This window comes from Ovis canadensis, chromosome 13 (genome assembly GCF_042477335.2).
Source record: "Ovis canadensis isolate MfBH-ARS-UI-01 breed Bighorn chromosome 13, ARS-UI_OviCan_v2, whole genome shotgun sequence".
Classification (NCBI taxonomy): Eukaryota; Metazoa; Chordata; class Mammalia; order Artiodactyla; family Bovidae; genus Ovis; species Ovis canadensis.
This window is the reverse complement of record NC_091257.1, coordinates 66,861,408-66,877,661: the sequence shown is the minus strand read 5'-3', so window position 1 is coordinate 66,877,661 and position 16,254 is coordinate 66,861,408. Positions and strand designations below refer to the sequence as shown.

Sequence of the window (16,254 nt, the reverse complement as noted above, 5' to 3'; positions counted from 1 at the left end):
CTGTTTTTACATAAAATCAAAATAATGAGATATGTAACTGCTCTGCAATGTGCTTTTTACTTAACATTATACAGAACACAATCTCATTTTTAAAACTGTTGTACTATATCCTTTTGCTTTTATTTAACAAGACACTATGATTGAACATTCATGATTTTTATTATTTTTGCAAACAGCAAACAATGTTTCAGTGAGCAACCTTATAAAGCCATCTTTGACACAAGTCTAAAAAAAAGCTGGCTTAAAACTCAATACTCAGAAAACTACGATCATGGCATCCAGTCTCATCACTTCATGGCAAAAAGATGGGGCAAAAGGAGAAACAGTGACAGATTTTATTTTCTTGGGCTCCAAAATCACTGCAGACTGTGACTGCAGCCACAGAATTAAAAGATGCTTGCTCCTTGGAAAAAAAGCTAAGACAAACCTAGACAGTGTATTAAAAAGCAGATACATCACTCTGTTGACAAAGGGCTGTATAGTCAAAGCTATGGTTTTTCCAGTAGTCATGTACAGATGTGAGAGCTGGACCGTGAAGACTGAGCACCGAAGAACTGATGCTTTTGAACTGTAGTGTTGGAGAAGACAAGATCTTGAGAGTCCCTTGGACTGTAAGGAGATCCAACCAGTCAATTCTAAAGGAAATCAACCCTGAATATTCATTGGAAGGACTGATGCTGAAGCTGAAGCTCCAATACTCTGGCCATCTGATACACAGAGTCGACTCACTGGAAAAGACCCTGATGCTGGTAAAGATTGAGGGCAGAAGGAAAAGGGGGCGACAGAGGATGAGATGGTTGGATGACATCATCAACACAGTAGACATGAGTCTGAGTAAACTCCAGGAGATAGTGAAGGACAGGGAAGCCTTGCGTGCTACAGTCCACAAGGTGGAAAACAGTCAGACAAGACTTAACTACTGAACACGAACAGCAACAAATTTTCTGCAAGGCAGAGACTAGCATTGCCAAGTAAGAGGTATCTGCATTTAAAAATTTGAGAAATTTTGCTAAATTGTTTTCTTAAAACATTCATCTATAATATACCAGAATACCTGTTTCCCCATAACTTCTAAACCATGTATTACCACTCTTGAACTATTAATGTAATAGTTAGAAGTCTCCTTGTCAGACAGTTGTCCCTTGGTATCCATGAAGGATTGATTCCAGGAACCCTTCAGATACTAAATCTGCAGATGTTCAAGTCCCTTAAATAAAATGTGCATAATATCAATTATAACCTATGCACATTATCTGGTATATTTTTTAATAATGTTACTTATTTACTAATTTTCAGCTATGCTAGGTCTCCACTGCTGCACAGGAGCTAGTCTTCGTATCAGTGTGCCAGCTTCTCACTGCAGAGGCTTCCCTTGTTGTGGAGCACAAACTCTAGGGCATGTGGGCTTCAGTAGTTGCAGCACATCAGTTCAATAGTTGCAGTTCCCAGGCTCTCGAGTACAGGCTCAATAGCTGTGGTCCACAGGCACAGTTGCTCTGTGGCATGTGAGATCTTCCTGGACCAGGGAGCAAACCCGTGTCTCCTGAATTGATGGGTGGATTCATCATCACTGAGCCACCAAGGAAGCTCCCCAGTATATTTTATATCATCTCTAGATTACTTAGACAGAAAGTTAAGAAAGTTAAGTCGCTCAGTCGTGTCCGACTCTTTGCAACCACATGGACTGTAGCCCACCAGGCTCCTCCCTCCATGGGATTCTCCAGGCAAGAATACTGGAGTGGATTGCCATTTCCTTCTCCAGGGGATCTTCCTGACCCAGGGATCAAACCCAGGTCTCCCGCATTAGAGGCAGACACTTTAACCTCTTAGCCACAAGGGAAGAGATTACTTAACCTAATATAAATGCTATGTGAGTGGTTGTAAATACAATGTAAATGGTACTTAAATAGTTGCTTGTGGATGGCAAATTCAAGTTTTGCTTTTTGGAACTTTCCTAAATTAAAAAAAATATATATTTGATTTGAGTGGTTGAATCCATGGATGCAGAACCTGTGGATCTGAAGGGCTGACTGTACCATTACTTCATTTAGGATTTTTGCAGTTGTTATTTTCCTTTGTAATCTCTTTGTCAAACACCAGGATCATGCTAGCATCAGAGAACAAGTGGCAAAGCTTTCTGAGGTGTATAATTCATTTGGCATGTTTTCCATTTTTATCTTCCTTAATATACACTATGCCTCTTCTCTACCACAGCATCCAATCATGAGTCACCCAGCAGCAAGCCAGCCCAGCTGGAGTCCTTTCTAGGGATTTTCTGTTTCAGACGTAGAAGAGAAATGGCCTCTAGGGTCACAGTCCAGGAAGAATGTGGATTTGGGGCTATACGGATAGAGGCAACTATTTTGATAGCCGAGTCCCAGTTCCTGAGGCCCCACTTCTTACAACTCTTCCTATCTTGTCTCAGTTCAGTTTAGTCTCTCAGTCGTGTCTGACTCTTTGTGACCCCATGGACTGCAGCACGCCAGGCCTCTCTGTCTATCACCAAATCCTGGAGTTTACTCAAACTCATGTCCATTGAGTCGGTGATGCCATCCAATCATCTTCTGTCATCCCCTTCTCCTCCCACCTTCAATCTTTCCCAGCATCAGGGTCTTTTCAATGAATCAGTTCTTCCCATCAGGTGGCCAAAGTATTGGAGTTTCAGCTTCAACATCAGTCCTTCCAGTGAATATTCAGGACTGATTTCCTTTAGGATAGACTGGCTGGATCTACTTGCTATCCAGGGGACTCTTAGGAGTCTTCTTCAACACCACAGTTCAAAAGCATCAATTCTTCAGTGCTCAGCTTTCTTTATAGTCCAACTCTCACATCTACACATGACTACTGGAAAAACCATAGCTTTGATTAGATGGACCTTTGTTGGTCAAGTAATGTCTCTGCTTTTTAATATGCTGTCTAGGTTGGTCATACCTTTCCTTTCAAAGAACAAGTGTCTTTTAATTTCATGGCTGCAGTCACCATCTGCTGGTCTATCTCCCCACTATTCCTTCCAGTCAAGTAGCCAGTACATTTATTTCCTTTTTAACTTTACTCTTTTGAGTTGGGTTTCTGTCACTTGAAACAGAAAGCATTCTTCTTATTACAAAATGAGTATAAGGAAATGTTCAGGATTAAACCATACCAATGTCTATAACTTACTTTGAAAAGCATTAAAATATAGGATGAATTGATGGGTGAATATCAGGATGACTATAAGGCAAACAGAGCAAATATATTAAGCCGAGAATCTAGGTATGAATATACATGAATGTTCACCGAAAAATTCTTTCAACTTATTTACGAGCAGTTTTCATGATAAAATATTGGGGGGAAATCAATAACACGAGTTAGCACAAGTCATATCAGCATTAATTCGGACTTCAGGCAATGATTACAAAGAGCTACTGTAGGACTACTAAGAAAAGGGTTTACGGTTTTAGAAAGCTGGCCCTGCATTAAAGTGGCAATTATTTATTCTCTCTGTGAAACAGACTTGGAAGAAAGGCAAGAAGGCAGAATGTGTCTCAAGTCAATAAATGTCCTTTCCCACTGAATTCCTTTCTGGAGCAACAACTTGCAATGGAACAAACAAACCCAACATTACTGCTGTCATGACCAATACATGGTTAAACTGTGACCATAAAGTGACTCAAACTGAAGGAACACACACACACACATGTGAGCATGCATGACTGAGAAACGTATTGGCATCACCTGACTATTCAGTGACTTGAATTTTCTCCCAGCATTTTTTCATATAGTTCACCAGACCCATTAGTAATTCTAAGCAATATAACTTTCATTCCACATAGCTATTAATGCCTCCCTGTAATAGAGACAGTTTCCTAATCCATATATATTCTCTCCTTCTTTTTTTTACTAATAGTATTCCAATTTGGAGCAACAATAGGCACAGCTTCTCTTCTTGTAAGTGAAGTCGCTCAGTCATGTCCGACTCTTTGCGATCCCGTGGAATGTAGCCTACCAGGCTCTTCTGTCCATGGAATTTTCTAGGCAAGAGTACTGGAGTGGGTTGCCATTTCCTTCTCCTGGGGATCTTCCCAACCCAGGGATCGAACTCTGGTCTCCCGCACTGCAAGCAGACGTTTTACCATCTGAGTCACCAGGCAAGCCCTAGAGCTGACCGATGAGACATGCAAAAGCCATCAGGTAGAGGCTCCTGGGAAAGCTTTCTGAAGAGAAGGAACTGACACAACTACGAAAGCTGCCTTCTTTCCTGAAAGATCTGATAGCTGGAGTTCCTGCAGTCATTCTGTGATTCTGGAGCTACAGAAAAAATGGAATCCATTTGCTAAATACAGACACAGAAGAGGCTAGTTCCCTGATGACTTCATACTAGGAGTAGCCCACCCTCCTCTAAACAGACATCTTTTGCAAGAGAGACTAAACCTCAAAGTTAAGTCATTATTGTTAACTATCTTTTACCAGCTGCCAAATACGGTTCCTAATAGGTCCTGATAGGATTGATGCTTTTGAACTGTGGTGCTGGAGAAGAGTCTTGACAGTCCCTTGGACTGCAAGGAGATCAAACCAGTCAATCCTGAAGGAAATCAGTCCTGAATATTCATTGGAAGAATTGATGCTGAAGCTGAAGCTCTAATACTTTGGCCACCTGATGCAGAGCCGATTCACTGGAAAAGGCCTTGATGCTGAGAAAGATAGAAGGCAGGAGGGAAAGGGGATGACAGAGGACGAGATGGTTGCATGGCATCACCGACTCAATGGACATGAGTTTAAGCAAGCTCTGGGAGATGGTGAAGGACAGAGAAGCCTGGCGTGCTTCAGTCCATGAAATCACAAAGAGCAGACACGACTGACTGACTGAACCACAACAGATAGGTCACCTTATCTAAAATGGTTAAAACTTGCACCCAACTGCAATTCATGTCTAGACCCATTTCACAAATTGGGGTATAGAAGACTCTCTACAAACCAAATATAAGAACTTCAGAAAATGCTGCTGCTGCTGCTAAGTCGCTTCAGTCGTGTCCAACTCTGTGCGACCCCATAGACGGCAGCCCACCAGGCTCCCCCGTCCCTGGGATGCTCCAGGCAAGAACACTGGAGTGGGTTGCCATTTCCTTTTCCAATGCATGAAAGAGAAAAGTGAAAGTGAAGTCGCTCAGTCGTGTCCAACTCTTAGCAACCCCATGGACTGCAGCCTACCAGGCTCCTCTGTCCATGGGATTTTCCAGGCAAGAGTACTGGAGTGGGATGCCATTGCCTTTTCCACTCACCACAAATGGAAAAATGGTATCTCAAAGTCTATCACTATGCTTTACTGAAAGAATATATTGTTTTCCATTTTTTTTCTTTTTCTCCAGCCTTCTCTGAGCATTTCCACACTTTGGAAAGTAAGTTCACAGGTCTTCATTCAGAAGGCATCCACAATTACTTTCCCACATTTCTTTGACTATTAAAAGCATGCCAAGGAGAAGGAAATGGCAACCCACTCCAGTGTTCTTGCCTGGAGAATCCCAGGGATGGGGGAGCCTGGTGGGCTGCCGTCTATGGAGTCGCACAGAGTCAGACATGACTGAAGCAACTTAGCAGCAGCAGCAGCTGCTGTATTTAGTCCTGGGGTGTTGATATTTTGATATTATAAATGGTAACTTTTTATCATTTTGTTATTGCTGATTAAAAATAAGATTTTAGTAAATTGACATAGTGTCTAGCAATCATGCCAAACTCATCTATTTGAAGAACTTTTTAGATTTTTAAAAAAATTTTCTACATATGCATTAATTTTCTACAATTAATGTCATCTGTGAATAAGGAAAATTTCATTTTTCCCTTCCAATCCTTAGGCCTTTTCTTTCTTTTCCTTGCCTTATTGTACTGGAAAGGACAAGAGCTAGAACGATGGTGAGAAGTGGCAGCAGTGGCAGGGAGCTCAGTGCTAAATAATCTGCCTGCAATGCAGGAGACACGAGTTTGATCCCTGGGTCCAGAAGATCCCCTGGAGAAGGAAACGGCAACCCACTCCAATATTCTTGCCTGGGAAGTTCCATGGACAGAGGAGCCTGGCAGACTACAGTCCATGGGTTCACAAAGTGCCAGACATGACTTAGTGACTAAACAACAACCCTTTGTCAGGGTAAGTCTGTTTTCTATGAGTTTTTATTATAAGTGGTTATTGGATTTTATCAAATGTTCTTTTTGTATAGATATATTTTTCTTTCTATTAATCTGGTGAAAAACATTGGTTGGTTTTCAAATGTTAAACTAACTGTATTCCTAGAAAAAAACCAACTTGGTGGTTGGGTCATGAATTGCAGGACTTGATTTGCTAATTTGTTTAGGGTTTTTCCGTCTGTGGTCATGAATGAGATCACTGTATAATTTCTTTTTTTCTTTCCTTTTTTTGGGTGGTAGGAGTAACATTCTTGTCAAGTTTTGGTATCCAGATTATTCTGCCCTCAACAAATAAACTGGAAAATATTCCTTCTTTTTTCTCTGTTCTCTGAAAGAAGTTTGTTGAAGGTTGGCATTATTTCTTCTTTAAATATTAGGTAGAATTCTGCAATTATGCTATTTAGAGTTTTCTTTTAGGAAAAGTTACCTACTCAATTTCTTTAACAGTTATGAGACCATTCTGAGTATTTCTTGCTGTGTTAGTTCTGATAAATTATATTTTTCAGTGAATTTGTGCATTTCATCTACATTTTCATATTTATTGGGAAAAAGTTGTTAATAATCTCCTCTTCTGATTTTTGCAATGTCTGTTGCATGGGTAATAACTTTCTTTTTCATTCCTGATTATTGATGTTTTGTGCCTTCTTTTCCTTGCTGTAATTATTTTTACCTTTTTAGTCTTGCCAGGGTTTATCAATATTATTAATCATTTCAGAGAATGAAACGTTGATTTTTTTTAAAATTTCATTGCTTTCTGCTCTTGTGTTTATTTTCTCATTATTTCTTTGGGCTTGTTTTACTGTTATTTTCCTTAATTCTTTAACTGGAGAATCCTTAACTTCTTGGAAGCTTAGCTCATTGATTTTTCAGCCTTTTTTTTTTCTAATACAGCTATTTAAGGCTATAAATTACCTCATAAGCATGCTTTTTAGCCACTATCCCACAAATTTTAATATGTAGTGTTCTCTTTATCATTTAGTTGAAAATATTTTCTAATTTTCATTGTGATTTCTTCCAGATGTTCTTTGGAAGTATATTTCCTGATTTCCAAACATACAGTGGTTATGTAATTATTATTTTTGTTAATGATTTCTAGCTTAACTGCACTGTGGTCAGAGAACATGCTCCATGTTACAGTTTTTTGAAATCTGTTGGGACTTATTTCATGCTCAACATGAAGTCTTTTTGTAAATGTTCAATGTTTACTTGAAAAGAATGTGAATTCTTCCCTTCCTGGTGCTAGTGTGCTATACATGTCCATTAGGTCAATTTTTTTATTGTGTAGCTAGTCTTCTATATCTTTCTTGATTTTTTAAATCCTGTTCTGTTAGTAACTGGAAAAAGTGTATTAAAGTCTCCAAAAATGAAGAAAAATAAAAAGTAAAAAAAAAATAAAATAAAAAATAAAAGCATGCCAAAATATAAATGCAATGTTGAGTCCTGACCTGAATCTTGGAATAGAAAAAAGACAGTAGTGGAAAAACTGGGCAAATCCAAATGAAGTTTGGAGTAATAAACTCCAAGTAAACAAAAATTTACTTAGTAAACTAGTATGAAATACAAATACTAATTTCTTAGCTTTGATAAATGCACCATGTCAACATTAGAGGAAGCAGGGTAAATGTCATATAGGAACACTATATACCATATTTGCAACTCGCCTATAAATATCATTTCAAAGAAGCAGCTTAAAACAAAATTAGCTAACCTTCCCTCACCAGGGTTCTAAATCACAGATGTTGTTTAGTCACTAAGTCATGTCTAACTCTTCTGCGATCCCAGGGACTATAGCCTGCCAGGCTCCTCCTCTGTCCATGGGATTTTTCCAGGCAAGAATACTGAAGTGGGTTGCCATTTCCTTCTCCAGGGGATTTTCCTGGTCCAGGGATCAAACCCACATATCCTGCACTGGCAGGCGGATTCTTTACCACTGAGCCACCAATGAAGCCCCAAATTACAGATAACAGTTTTAAATACCCAAGTCACAAACTGCTTTTTCTTTTCATCTTAATTTCAGGGCACAAAAACAACATGTAAACTGTAGAACTCTTGAGAGCATCTGCATCTCATTAACTCCCCATCTCCAAAACTCAGAACATCACAGAAGAGCCCAAGAGCTAGGAAACACTGTTAATATACTGTGCCCTATTGATGCAACAACACAGTAATCCCAAACCTATGTGAAAACAAGCAGACAGAGGCTTGCTTCTCAAAATGTCGCTTTTACAAAAGACCTACCCATTTTTCAGTAACTGAAAGAAATTGAAGAGGGTCTTTGCTTTTATGAAAAAAAGATGAAAAACAGAGATAGCCACCATCTGTTTTACAGTGGAGCAATAAGAGTGGCACTGCCAAGCTCGTTTCTGGTAACTACACTCAGCATCTCAGCAACAGCTTTGAACCGTGTCTGTGAGCATCTCTGCTTCATCCTGATTTATTTTGTGCCTCTGTTAGTAACATGTGTTTTAAAGTAATTGTTTCTTCACTTCATGCCATTTCAGTTTACAAAAGTTTTCCTGGGAAGGCCCTACTTTCTAAGAGCTGGGTGAAATCCATACATAGTCCTCCACCCCTGGTTCAGAAATAAGGTCATAAAAAAATAAGTAAGCAAACCCTTTTAACTTCTACAAGCACCAAACCAAGCCTCCCTGGCCAGCATCCCAGTAAGTACACTGAAGGTGAAACTTCACATCTTCATACATACAAGGTCATATCCTGCTCTGCATTTTGAGTTCTCCTAAGGAAGGGACAGTGAAAATTTTTATTTTCTTGGGCTTCAAAATCACTGAGGACAGTGACTGCAGCCATGAAATTAAAAGATGCTTGCTCCTTGGAAGAAAAGCTATAACAAATCTAGTCAGCATACTAAAAAGCAGAAACATTACTTTGCCAACAAAGGTTGGTATAGTCAAAGCTATGGTTTTTCCAGTAGTCATGTACAGATGTCAGAACTGGACCATAAAGAAGGATGAGCATTGAAGAACTGATGCTTTCAAACTGCGGTGTTGGAGAAGACTCTTTGACAGTCCACTGGGCTGCAAGGAGATCAAATCAGTTAATCCTAAAGGAAATCAATCCTGAATATCCACTGGAAGGACTGAGTTGAAGCTGAAGTTCCAATACTTTGGCCACCTGATGCAAAGAGCCGACTCACTTGAAAAGACCCTGATGCTGGGAAAGATAAGGCAGGAGGAGAAGGAGAACACTATATATCATAGAGGATGAGATGGTTGGATGGTCTCACTGACTCAGATATGAATCTGAGTAATCTCTGGGAGATGGCGAAGGCTGTTGTGTCTCAGTCCATGAGGTCGCAAAAAGTCAGATACAGCTGAGTGACTGAACACCAACAACAAAGGCAGGGACAATTACTGTTTCTGTAGATCTGTAAACCCAAAAGAGAACCATGGGTACTGGCCAATAAACATCACCTGAAGAGATAATCTGCCTCTGGGAGGCTTTACTTAAGCCCTCTCAATAGAACATCACTATGATTAACCACTTTCCCACCATTTAGCTTACAACTGTGAGTCTTCATTCTCTGAACACCCAAATAGCCCACAGTTTCACCTAAAATTATTCTCTATTCATTCAACAAATAATTAGTGCAAGCAGTGTTTCACAATAGCTAATAACAGCAGTTCACATTTATTGAGTACTATGTGCCAGGCACTGACCTAAGCACTAAGGCAAGCAATATGGGAAATGGCAACCAAAAAATGGTCCCAACTCTTTGGTAATTTCCAGGAGCCAACAAAGAAGGCCTTTTTTTTTTTTAATTATATAGTTTTTTATTTTTTTAATTTTAAAATCTTTAATTCTTACGTCTGTTCCCAAACATGAACCCCCCTCCCACCTCCCTCCCCACAACATCTCTCTGGGTCATCCCCATGCACCAGCCCCAAGCATGCTGCACCCTGCGTCAGACATAGACTGGCGATTCAATTCTTACATGATAGTATACATGTTAGAATTGAAGTCCCTTTCTTATGAGCCTTTAACAAGGAAGTAATCTCACCTATACATGGTATAGAACTCCAGCACAGGAGCTCCTCGGTCAGACCTTTGGCTAAAGCACACCCCATTCAGTGACTGATAAAGGGTGCATGGAAAGTCAAACTATGAGATCTTACATGTGTGAAATGTTTTTATCCTTCCCTCACCTGCCTGAGAATTTGGCTGGATACAGGATTCTGAGTGGGAATCCATTTTCTTTTAGTAAACACTATTTGCTCCATTATCCTCTAGCATCCAAATCTTATGGTTCCTGACTCTATGTGATTTGTAGATATCCTTTTTTCTCTTTATAGTGCTCGAAAATGTCATGATGCTATGCCATGCATGCATATTTTTAAATTAATTGTGCTGGATTTTTGGAGGGTTGTTTTAATCTGGAAACACAGACTTTTTGAGAAACTGTATTTTATACTGGATGATTTGTTCATCCCAACAAATAATAACCACTTCTTGTTACAGACATCTACAATAGGTCACTCAGTCCTCCACATTCCCTCAAAGATTCTGGCTTCTGGATCCTGTCTCTTTGCTATTACTACTCCCAACTTAATTCATGATGATCTCAATTCGCACTGACCTTCTACTATCCTTACCTCCCAGTTCCTTTACTCCTATCTTCCAATGATGTCCTCTATCCTAGGGGTCTCCAACCCCTGGATGACAAACCAGTACTGGTCTATGGCTTGTTAGGAACCAGGCTGCACAGCAAGAGTCGTGAGCAAGTGAAGCCTCATGTGTATTAATAGCCACTCTCCAACTGCTAGCATTACTGGAGCTCGAAACCTACTGAACTTAAAGCATTCCAAAACCATTCTCCCCACCCTCAACTCTGGTCTTCTATGAAACCAGTCCCTGGTGCCAAAAAGATTGGAGACCACTGCTCTATCCTACCTCTGCCAATCCCTCCCCGACTGCCCACATCCAAGGAGCTTAATACATCTTAAGGTAAAATATTCAACATGGTAACTGGGTCTCATCTTAAATTTAACCAAATGGGCACTTGGTGCTATCTGGCAATCCAAAAATATTTCCTTATTCATCTCATTTCCCCCCACTCTCCTGGATGAATTTCACACCTGCTTTCTCCTCAAACTTCCAACACCTCTCTCACTCTTCATTTTTAGCTGAAGACGTTCCTTCTTATTTAACTGAGAATATGAAGTAATAAGAAGAGAACGTCCACTCTGTCCCACTACCAAGCTAACAATGCACCAGTACTTGGGTCAGTAGAATCACCACAGATGAACCATTGTCCACGTATCTATCTAGCTTGAGCCAACATATCCATTTATATCCTAGACTCCATTCCCTCTCTCTACTCAAGGACTTCACCCCTGCAATTGTCCCTTCTCTCTCTTAATCATCAATTTGCTTCTCTGTACTCCAACATCCTGTTAACTTACGAACATGCTATCTGCCCACCTAAAAACAAAAAGAACTCTTAACATTTCATGCTCCTCCAGCCACAGCCTTATTACTCTGCTCTCCGTTATAACAATCCTTGAAATAACATCACTGTAACTCTTTACTCACTGTCTTCCTCTCCTAGTTTCTCCTGAATCCACTACACCAAAACTGTTTTGTCAAGGTCATCAATAACCTCCGTATTACCAAATCTAATTGTCTATCCTAACATTTGTCATTAGACCATGACTGTCCTTGATTCTTCTCTTATCTCAGGAGGTAGGAATCCATTTTCCCTCAAAATCTGGAAGACACTGGTACACTGTCTTTTCTACACAGGAAATCCCAGAGTTTGGATGCTGGTCCTCTTCTCTATCTACATTTACTCCCTGGGTTTCTATCCAGTCTTATAAGTTTAAAAAAACAAACTTGGAGTCATGAGTAATGAGTGGTTTTTCCAGTTCCAATCTCTCTCCTGAATTCCAGACTAATATATCCAACTGCTAATGCAGTATCTCCACTTCGATATCAATTAGGAAACTCAAAATGAACAAGGCCAAAATTGAACCCTTTTTCCACAAGCCTACTCTTATACCAGTGTTTCCAATATGAATAACTGGCAACTCCATTCTTTCAACTGCTGAGTCTCAAAATTGCCTATGCCTTCTAACATTATTGTTCCTTCAGTCCTATTTCATCCCTAAGACTTATTTCTCACCATTCTGTATTATGATTTTTACTGTTTTTATCTCTCTCCACTTACAAAGAAGCTTTTGGAGGGCAGACACCTGTCTTATCTGTCTGAATTCACAACATCCAGCACAGTCTATGTTGGAATTTGCATAAAGAGGCAGTGAAATTTAAACTGTTAAACAAGTCCAAAGCAGGATCAGAGTCCTCTGCAGGAAAAGATCTTAAGTAGGAAAGCATGTTTCAGCTACTTCCATTGGTTCCTTAGTACAAACAAAGATAGTTATTTTGCTGGTAAAGAGTCCGCCTGCAATGCAGGAGACCCGTGTTCCATTCCTGGGTCGGTAAGATTTGCTGTAAAAGGGATAGGCTACCCACTCCAGTATTCTTGGGCTTCCCTTGTGGCTCAGCTGGTAAAGAATCCACCTCCAATGCAAGAGACCTGGATTTGATCCCTGGCTTGGGAAGATCCCCCGGAGAAGGGAAAGGCTAACCACTCTAGTATTCTGGTCTGGAGAATTCCACGGACTGTATAGTCAAACCCGACTGACTTTCACTTATTTTAATAACTCCAAAATCTCAGTGGCTTGAAAATAGGCTTATTTCTTGCTCAGTCTAGATGTCAAAGATAGGTCACCTGGAAGCTAGTTCTGGTTCCCAGATTAAGACTAGTCACCATCTGGAGCACACAATCACCAAAAGAGAGGGAAAGAGAGTGGCAAGTTATACACCAGATGCTTTTACCATGAAGGGATACACATCATTCCTGTGCACATTTCACTAACCAAAAGCAACTAACAAGGCCATACTCAACTTCAAGGGGGGGAGCAAGTGCAACTGTACCACGTGCCCAGGAAACAGAAACCCAAGATATTTGATGGACAGCACTGATGACTACCATGAGTAGCTTCCAGATCTCAGCAACAATATTTTAACTTGTGATCTCTATTCCTAGTCTGTGAAGATTAACTCCATTGCTAGAATAGTGCCACTCACTTGCAAAGTACCATCTATGGGTCTTTAGGAATGTAAATTCACCAGTTAGGCTTGCCTCTTTAATCACTCAGGAGTCGAGTGTAGCAAAGAAGCCCAAATATGGGTGATAGCCAAGTACTGAGAACAAACCTGGTAGGAACATTCAGTGTCATAATCAGGGAAAGGCTTGACTGAATGAGTAAGAAAAGTATGTTCAGTTAAAAACTGCAGGGAAAGGAGGAAAACTTTCACCAAATTTCTTTTACCAAAAGTATACAAACACCAGGCCTTGAGGTACCTGGTACTATCCTTGTCCGAAGACTAACAAGTTTCACTCAAACCACATGGCGGAAAATTCGAAATTTGAATATGATTAGTAAAGTTAGCGATCATTACTGTTTTTAATAAAACAAAACACAAAAATACTTACAAAAAAAAAAAAGCATGCTGCCATGCTACCAGAAGCAAGGAAGGAAGCAGTTATTTTAGAAATGGATTTTACTGGGAAGCTCTTTTTTCCTTAAAAGACTCCAGACTTCAAAGCTCAAGATGATAGGGACAAACCCCAAGTCTACAAAGGCCTTGGATTTAAAGGGTTGCTGCCCAAGTTCTAAGTACCCAGTGCAGTTTCTATTGTACTCAACATTCAAATACTTTGTAACAGTGAAACTGGCTGCCAGAAACGTTAAAACAGACTAGAGGTGGTTACCATAAGCAGCTAAACAATTGGAACCGTGAAGCCCAATGGAATTCCACTGAAGAGCAGAAGAGGAATCCAACTATGTCACCTGTCACCAGCCAAATCAGAAGCAATTAAGATTCCCAAATGAAACCAAGGGTATCTAGTCCCACCTCCTCTATTCTTTATTCAACAAACATGCGTTAGTAGCTGGGGTGGAAGAAGGAATCTCAGTAAGTATGAGAAAGACATGATTCTAAGATTTAGCTCTTAGTCGTCACTAATCTGGTGGAGTTAAAAACAAAGGGATAAAAAACATTTTCGAGCAAAAATTTTAAAATACAATGCCTTAAATACCGTAACAAAGATATAGGAAAGACTGTTTTCACAGGTAAGTTGAGAACCTTCTTTCAAAGGAACACTATATTTGCTTTGCTAAAGAGCTAGAATCGAGAAAAAGCAAAAAAAAAAAAAAAAAAAAAACAACAACACACCAAAAATCCTCTTCTGGTTTAAAGACAATTTAGCAGAACCAAAGCTCATTTCTCTCTCTTCCTCCATTCTTCTCAACGGTCTCTGCCACAAGCTCTCCATTATTCCACCATCGGCACTTCGCTGACAGCCCCAACCCAGTTCCATCACAAACGACACCAAGACTATTAAGGTCAGTCCCAAAGGCACAGGGAGCAGAGAGTAGAAATCTTCATACACACAAAGGTAGTGGGGACCCTCCCTAGACTGAGGCACCCCGGGGCCTTTATCTCTAGGTTCTGTGGCCTGGGGTCCGCAGCTTTAGGGGATTCTGGCCCCCTTTCCCTCCGCAGTTTTTGCCTCCCGAGCCCCTAATGACCTCCACCTCTCCTCAACCTGAGCTCCTCATCATGGAGTGAGGGAGCGACTCGGGACAGGGCAGGGGGAAGTGCGGAAACGCGCAGTAAGGAAGATGCGGTCCGGGTGGGTGTTTGTGTAGGGGGGAGGGAGGGGGCAGACGCAATGCAGAGGAAAGGTTCTGAACAAGACCTGCTCCTTCAGGAGAGCAAGGCAGGTCAGCCATTTCTAGGTAAACCAATATGGGGTTCTATACAGGGGAGCTATTGTGAGGGGACGTCTCCTATGATGGCCATTTCTGGGAGAAATATTCTACGGGGAAGGCAAGCGAGTTAATCAGCCACTGTGCAGGTCCTCGATAAGTGAATCTTTTCAGGGTGAAATGTTCTGTGGGGGTGGGGATGTCATAGCAGGGGGGTCTTCACAGGGGATCCGTTGTGGGGTTGTCGACAAGGAAGCCATTGTGGGAGCCTCGGCACCAGGCGCCGTTCCTCGGGAAACGTTCCTCAGGAAACTGTTCAGGGAGAAACCGTCCGCTAGGAAGCCATATCGGACCACGCCCTTCGGCGAGCGGCGTCGCCAGACCCCAACAGCCCGCAACCCCTCGCCCGCCCCTTTGAGGCCTCGTCCCCCTGTACCTGACGGAGGGCGACCCTCGGCCAGGGCCGCCGAGGGAGCGCGCCCGGGTCAGCCCCACCCGGTGCGGGGGATACGCGTCCATTGCAGTCGACAGCGGAGGAGGACCGAGCCGCTGCGAGGGTCGCTCAAGCCTGAGGGGCGGCTTAGGCCCACTTCTGCCAGGCGGGGCGGCTGGGCGTGCCGGGTGGGCGGGGGGCGCAGCGTGCAGGAGCACGGCGGGGGCGGAGCCCGACGCGCGCAAAGGGCGCGGATGTGGGCGTCTGCAGTGGGTAGGGGGCGCGCAGAGGGCCGCAGGGCCGAGTCCTCCTTAAGCTTCGAGGCGGTTGTGTCGGATGCTGCGAGCGCGGTTGCCCAGAGTTAAGGCTACCACGCCGCCGCTCTGCCCTGTCTTCAGGCTCCGTATCTTGGAGTCGGACTCTGCGGCGCTACCAGCCACGCACAGAGGCGCTCCCAGGGGCGGGGCCTCGTTCCGCCCCGCCCCGCTCAGCCGCCTACGTCCTCCTGCAGAACCTTCAGAAGCTGCTGCACCTCGCCTGCGCGGGGGCAGACTCGAATGCCGCTTGGGTGCTCGGATCGCGTATCCCGGTCTCCCAGGAGTGTACCTTGCTGCAGTTTCTACACCCGCTGCTAATCAACTACGCATCCTCCCTTCAAACATTCAGCCGATTTCTAGCCGACCTCAGGTTAGCAATGCGCGCCTAGCCTCGCACAGACGTTAGGGGTTCACAGGGGCCCAGAGGATCCCTGCCTTTTACAGTTCAGATTCTAAGTCGACCCGTTTCCGACCGCAGGGCCATGTGTAAGAAAGCAAATCCCACCGAACCTCAGTCGTGTATAATTGACAGAGTTTCCAGGCATTATATATA

General features: G+C 42.2%; 1 protein-coding gene across 7 annotated transcripts in view; it reads right to left on the bottom strand.

Moving 5' to 3' along the window:
* The window catches only part of DNAAF9 (dynein axonemal assembly factor 9), a 173,396-nt gene extending 157,544 nt beyond the window's left edge, over positions 1-15,852 (bottom strand). For 5 of the 7 annotated variants that reach the window (XR_011248201.1, XM_069548086.1, XM_069548087.1 and 2 more), the window contains exon 1: positions 15,388-15,852. Coding sequence is in view for 4 of the 7 variants with exons in the window: in XM_069548086.1 (XP_069404187.1) it covers positions 15,388-15,470 (83 nt within the window). In the remaining 3 variants the exon portion in view is untranslated. The remainder of the gene's footprint in view (positions 1-15,387) is intronic. The other 2 variants (XM_069548090.1, XM_069548091.1) reach the window with 1 other exon arrangement.
* Between the last annotated feature and the right edge of the window lie 402 nt (positions 15,853-16,254).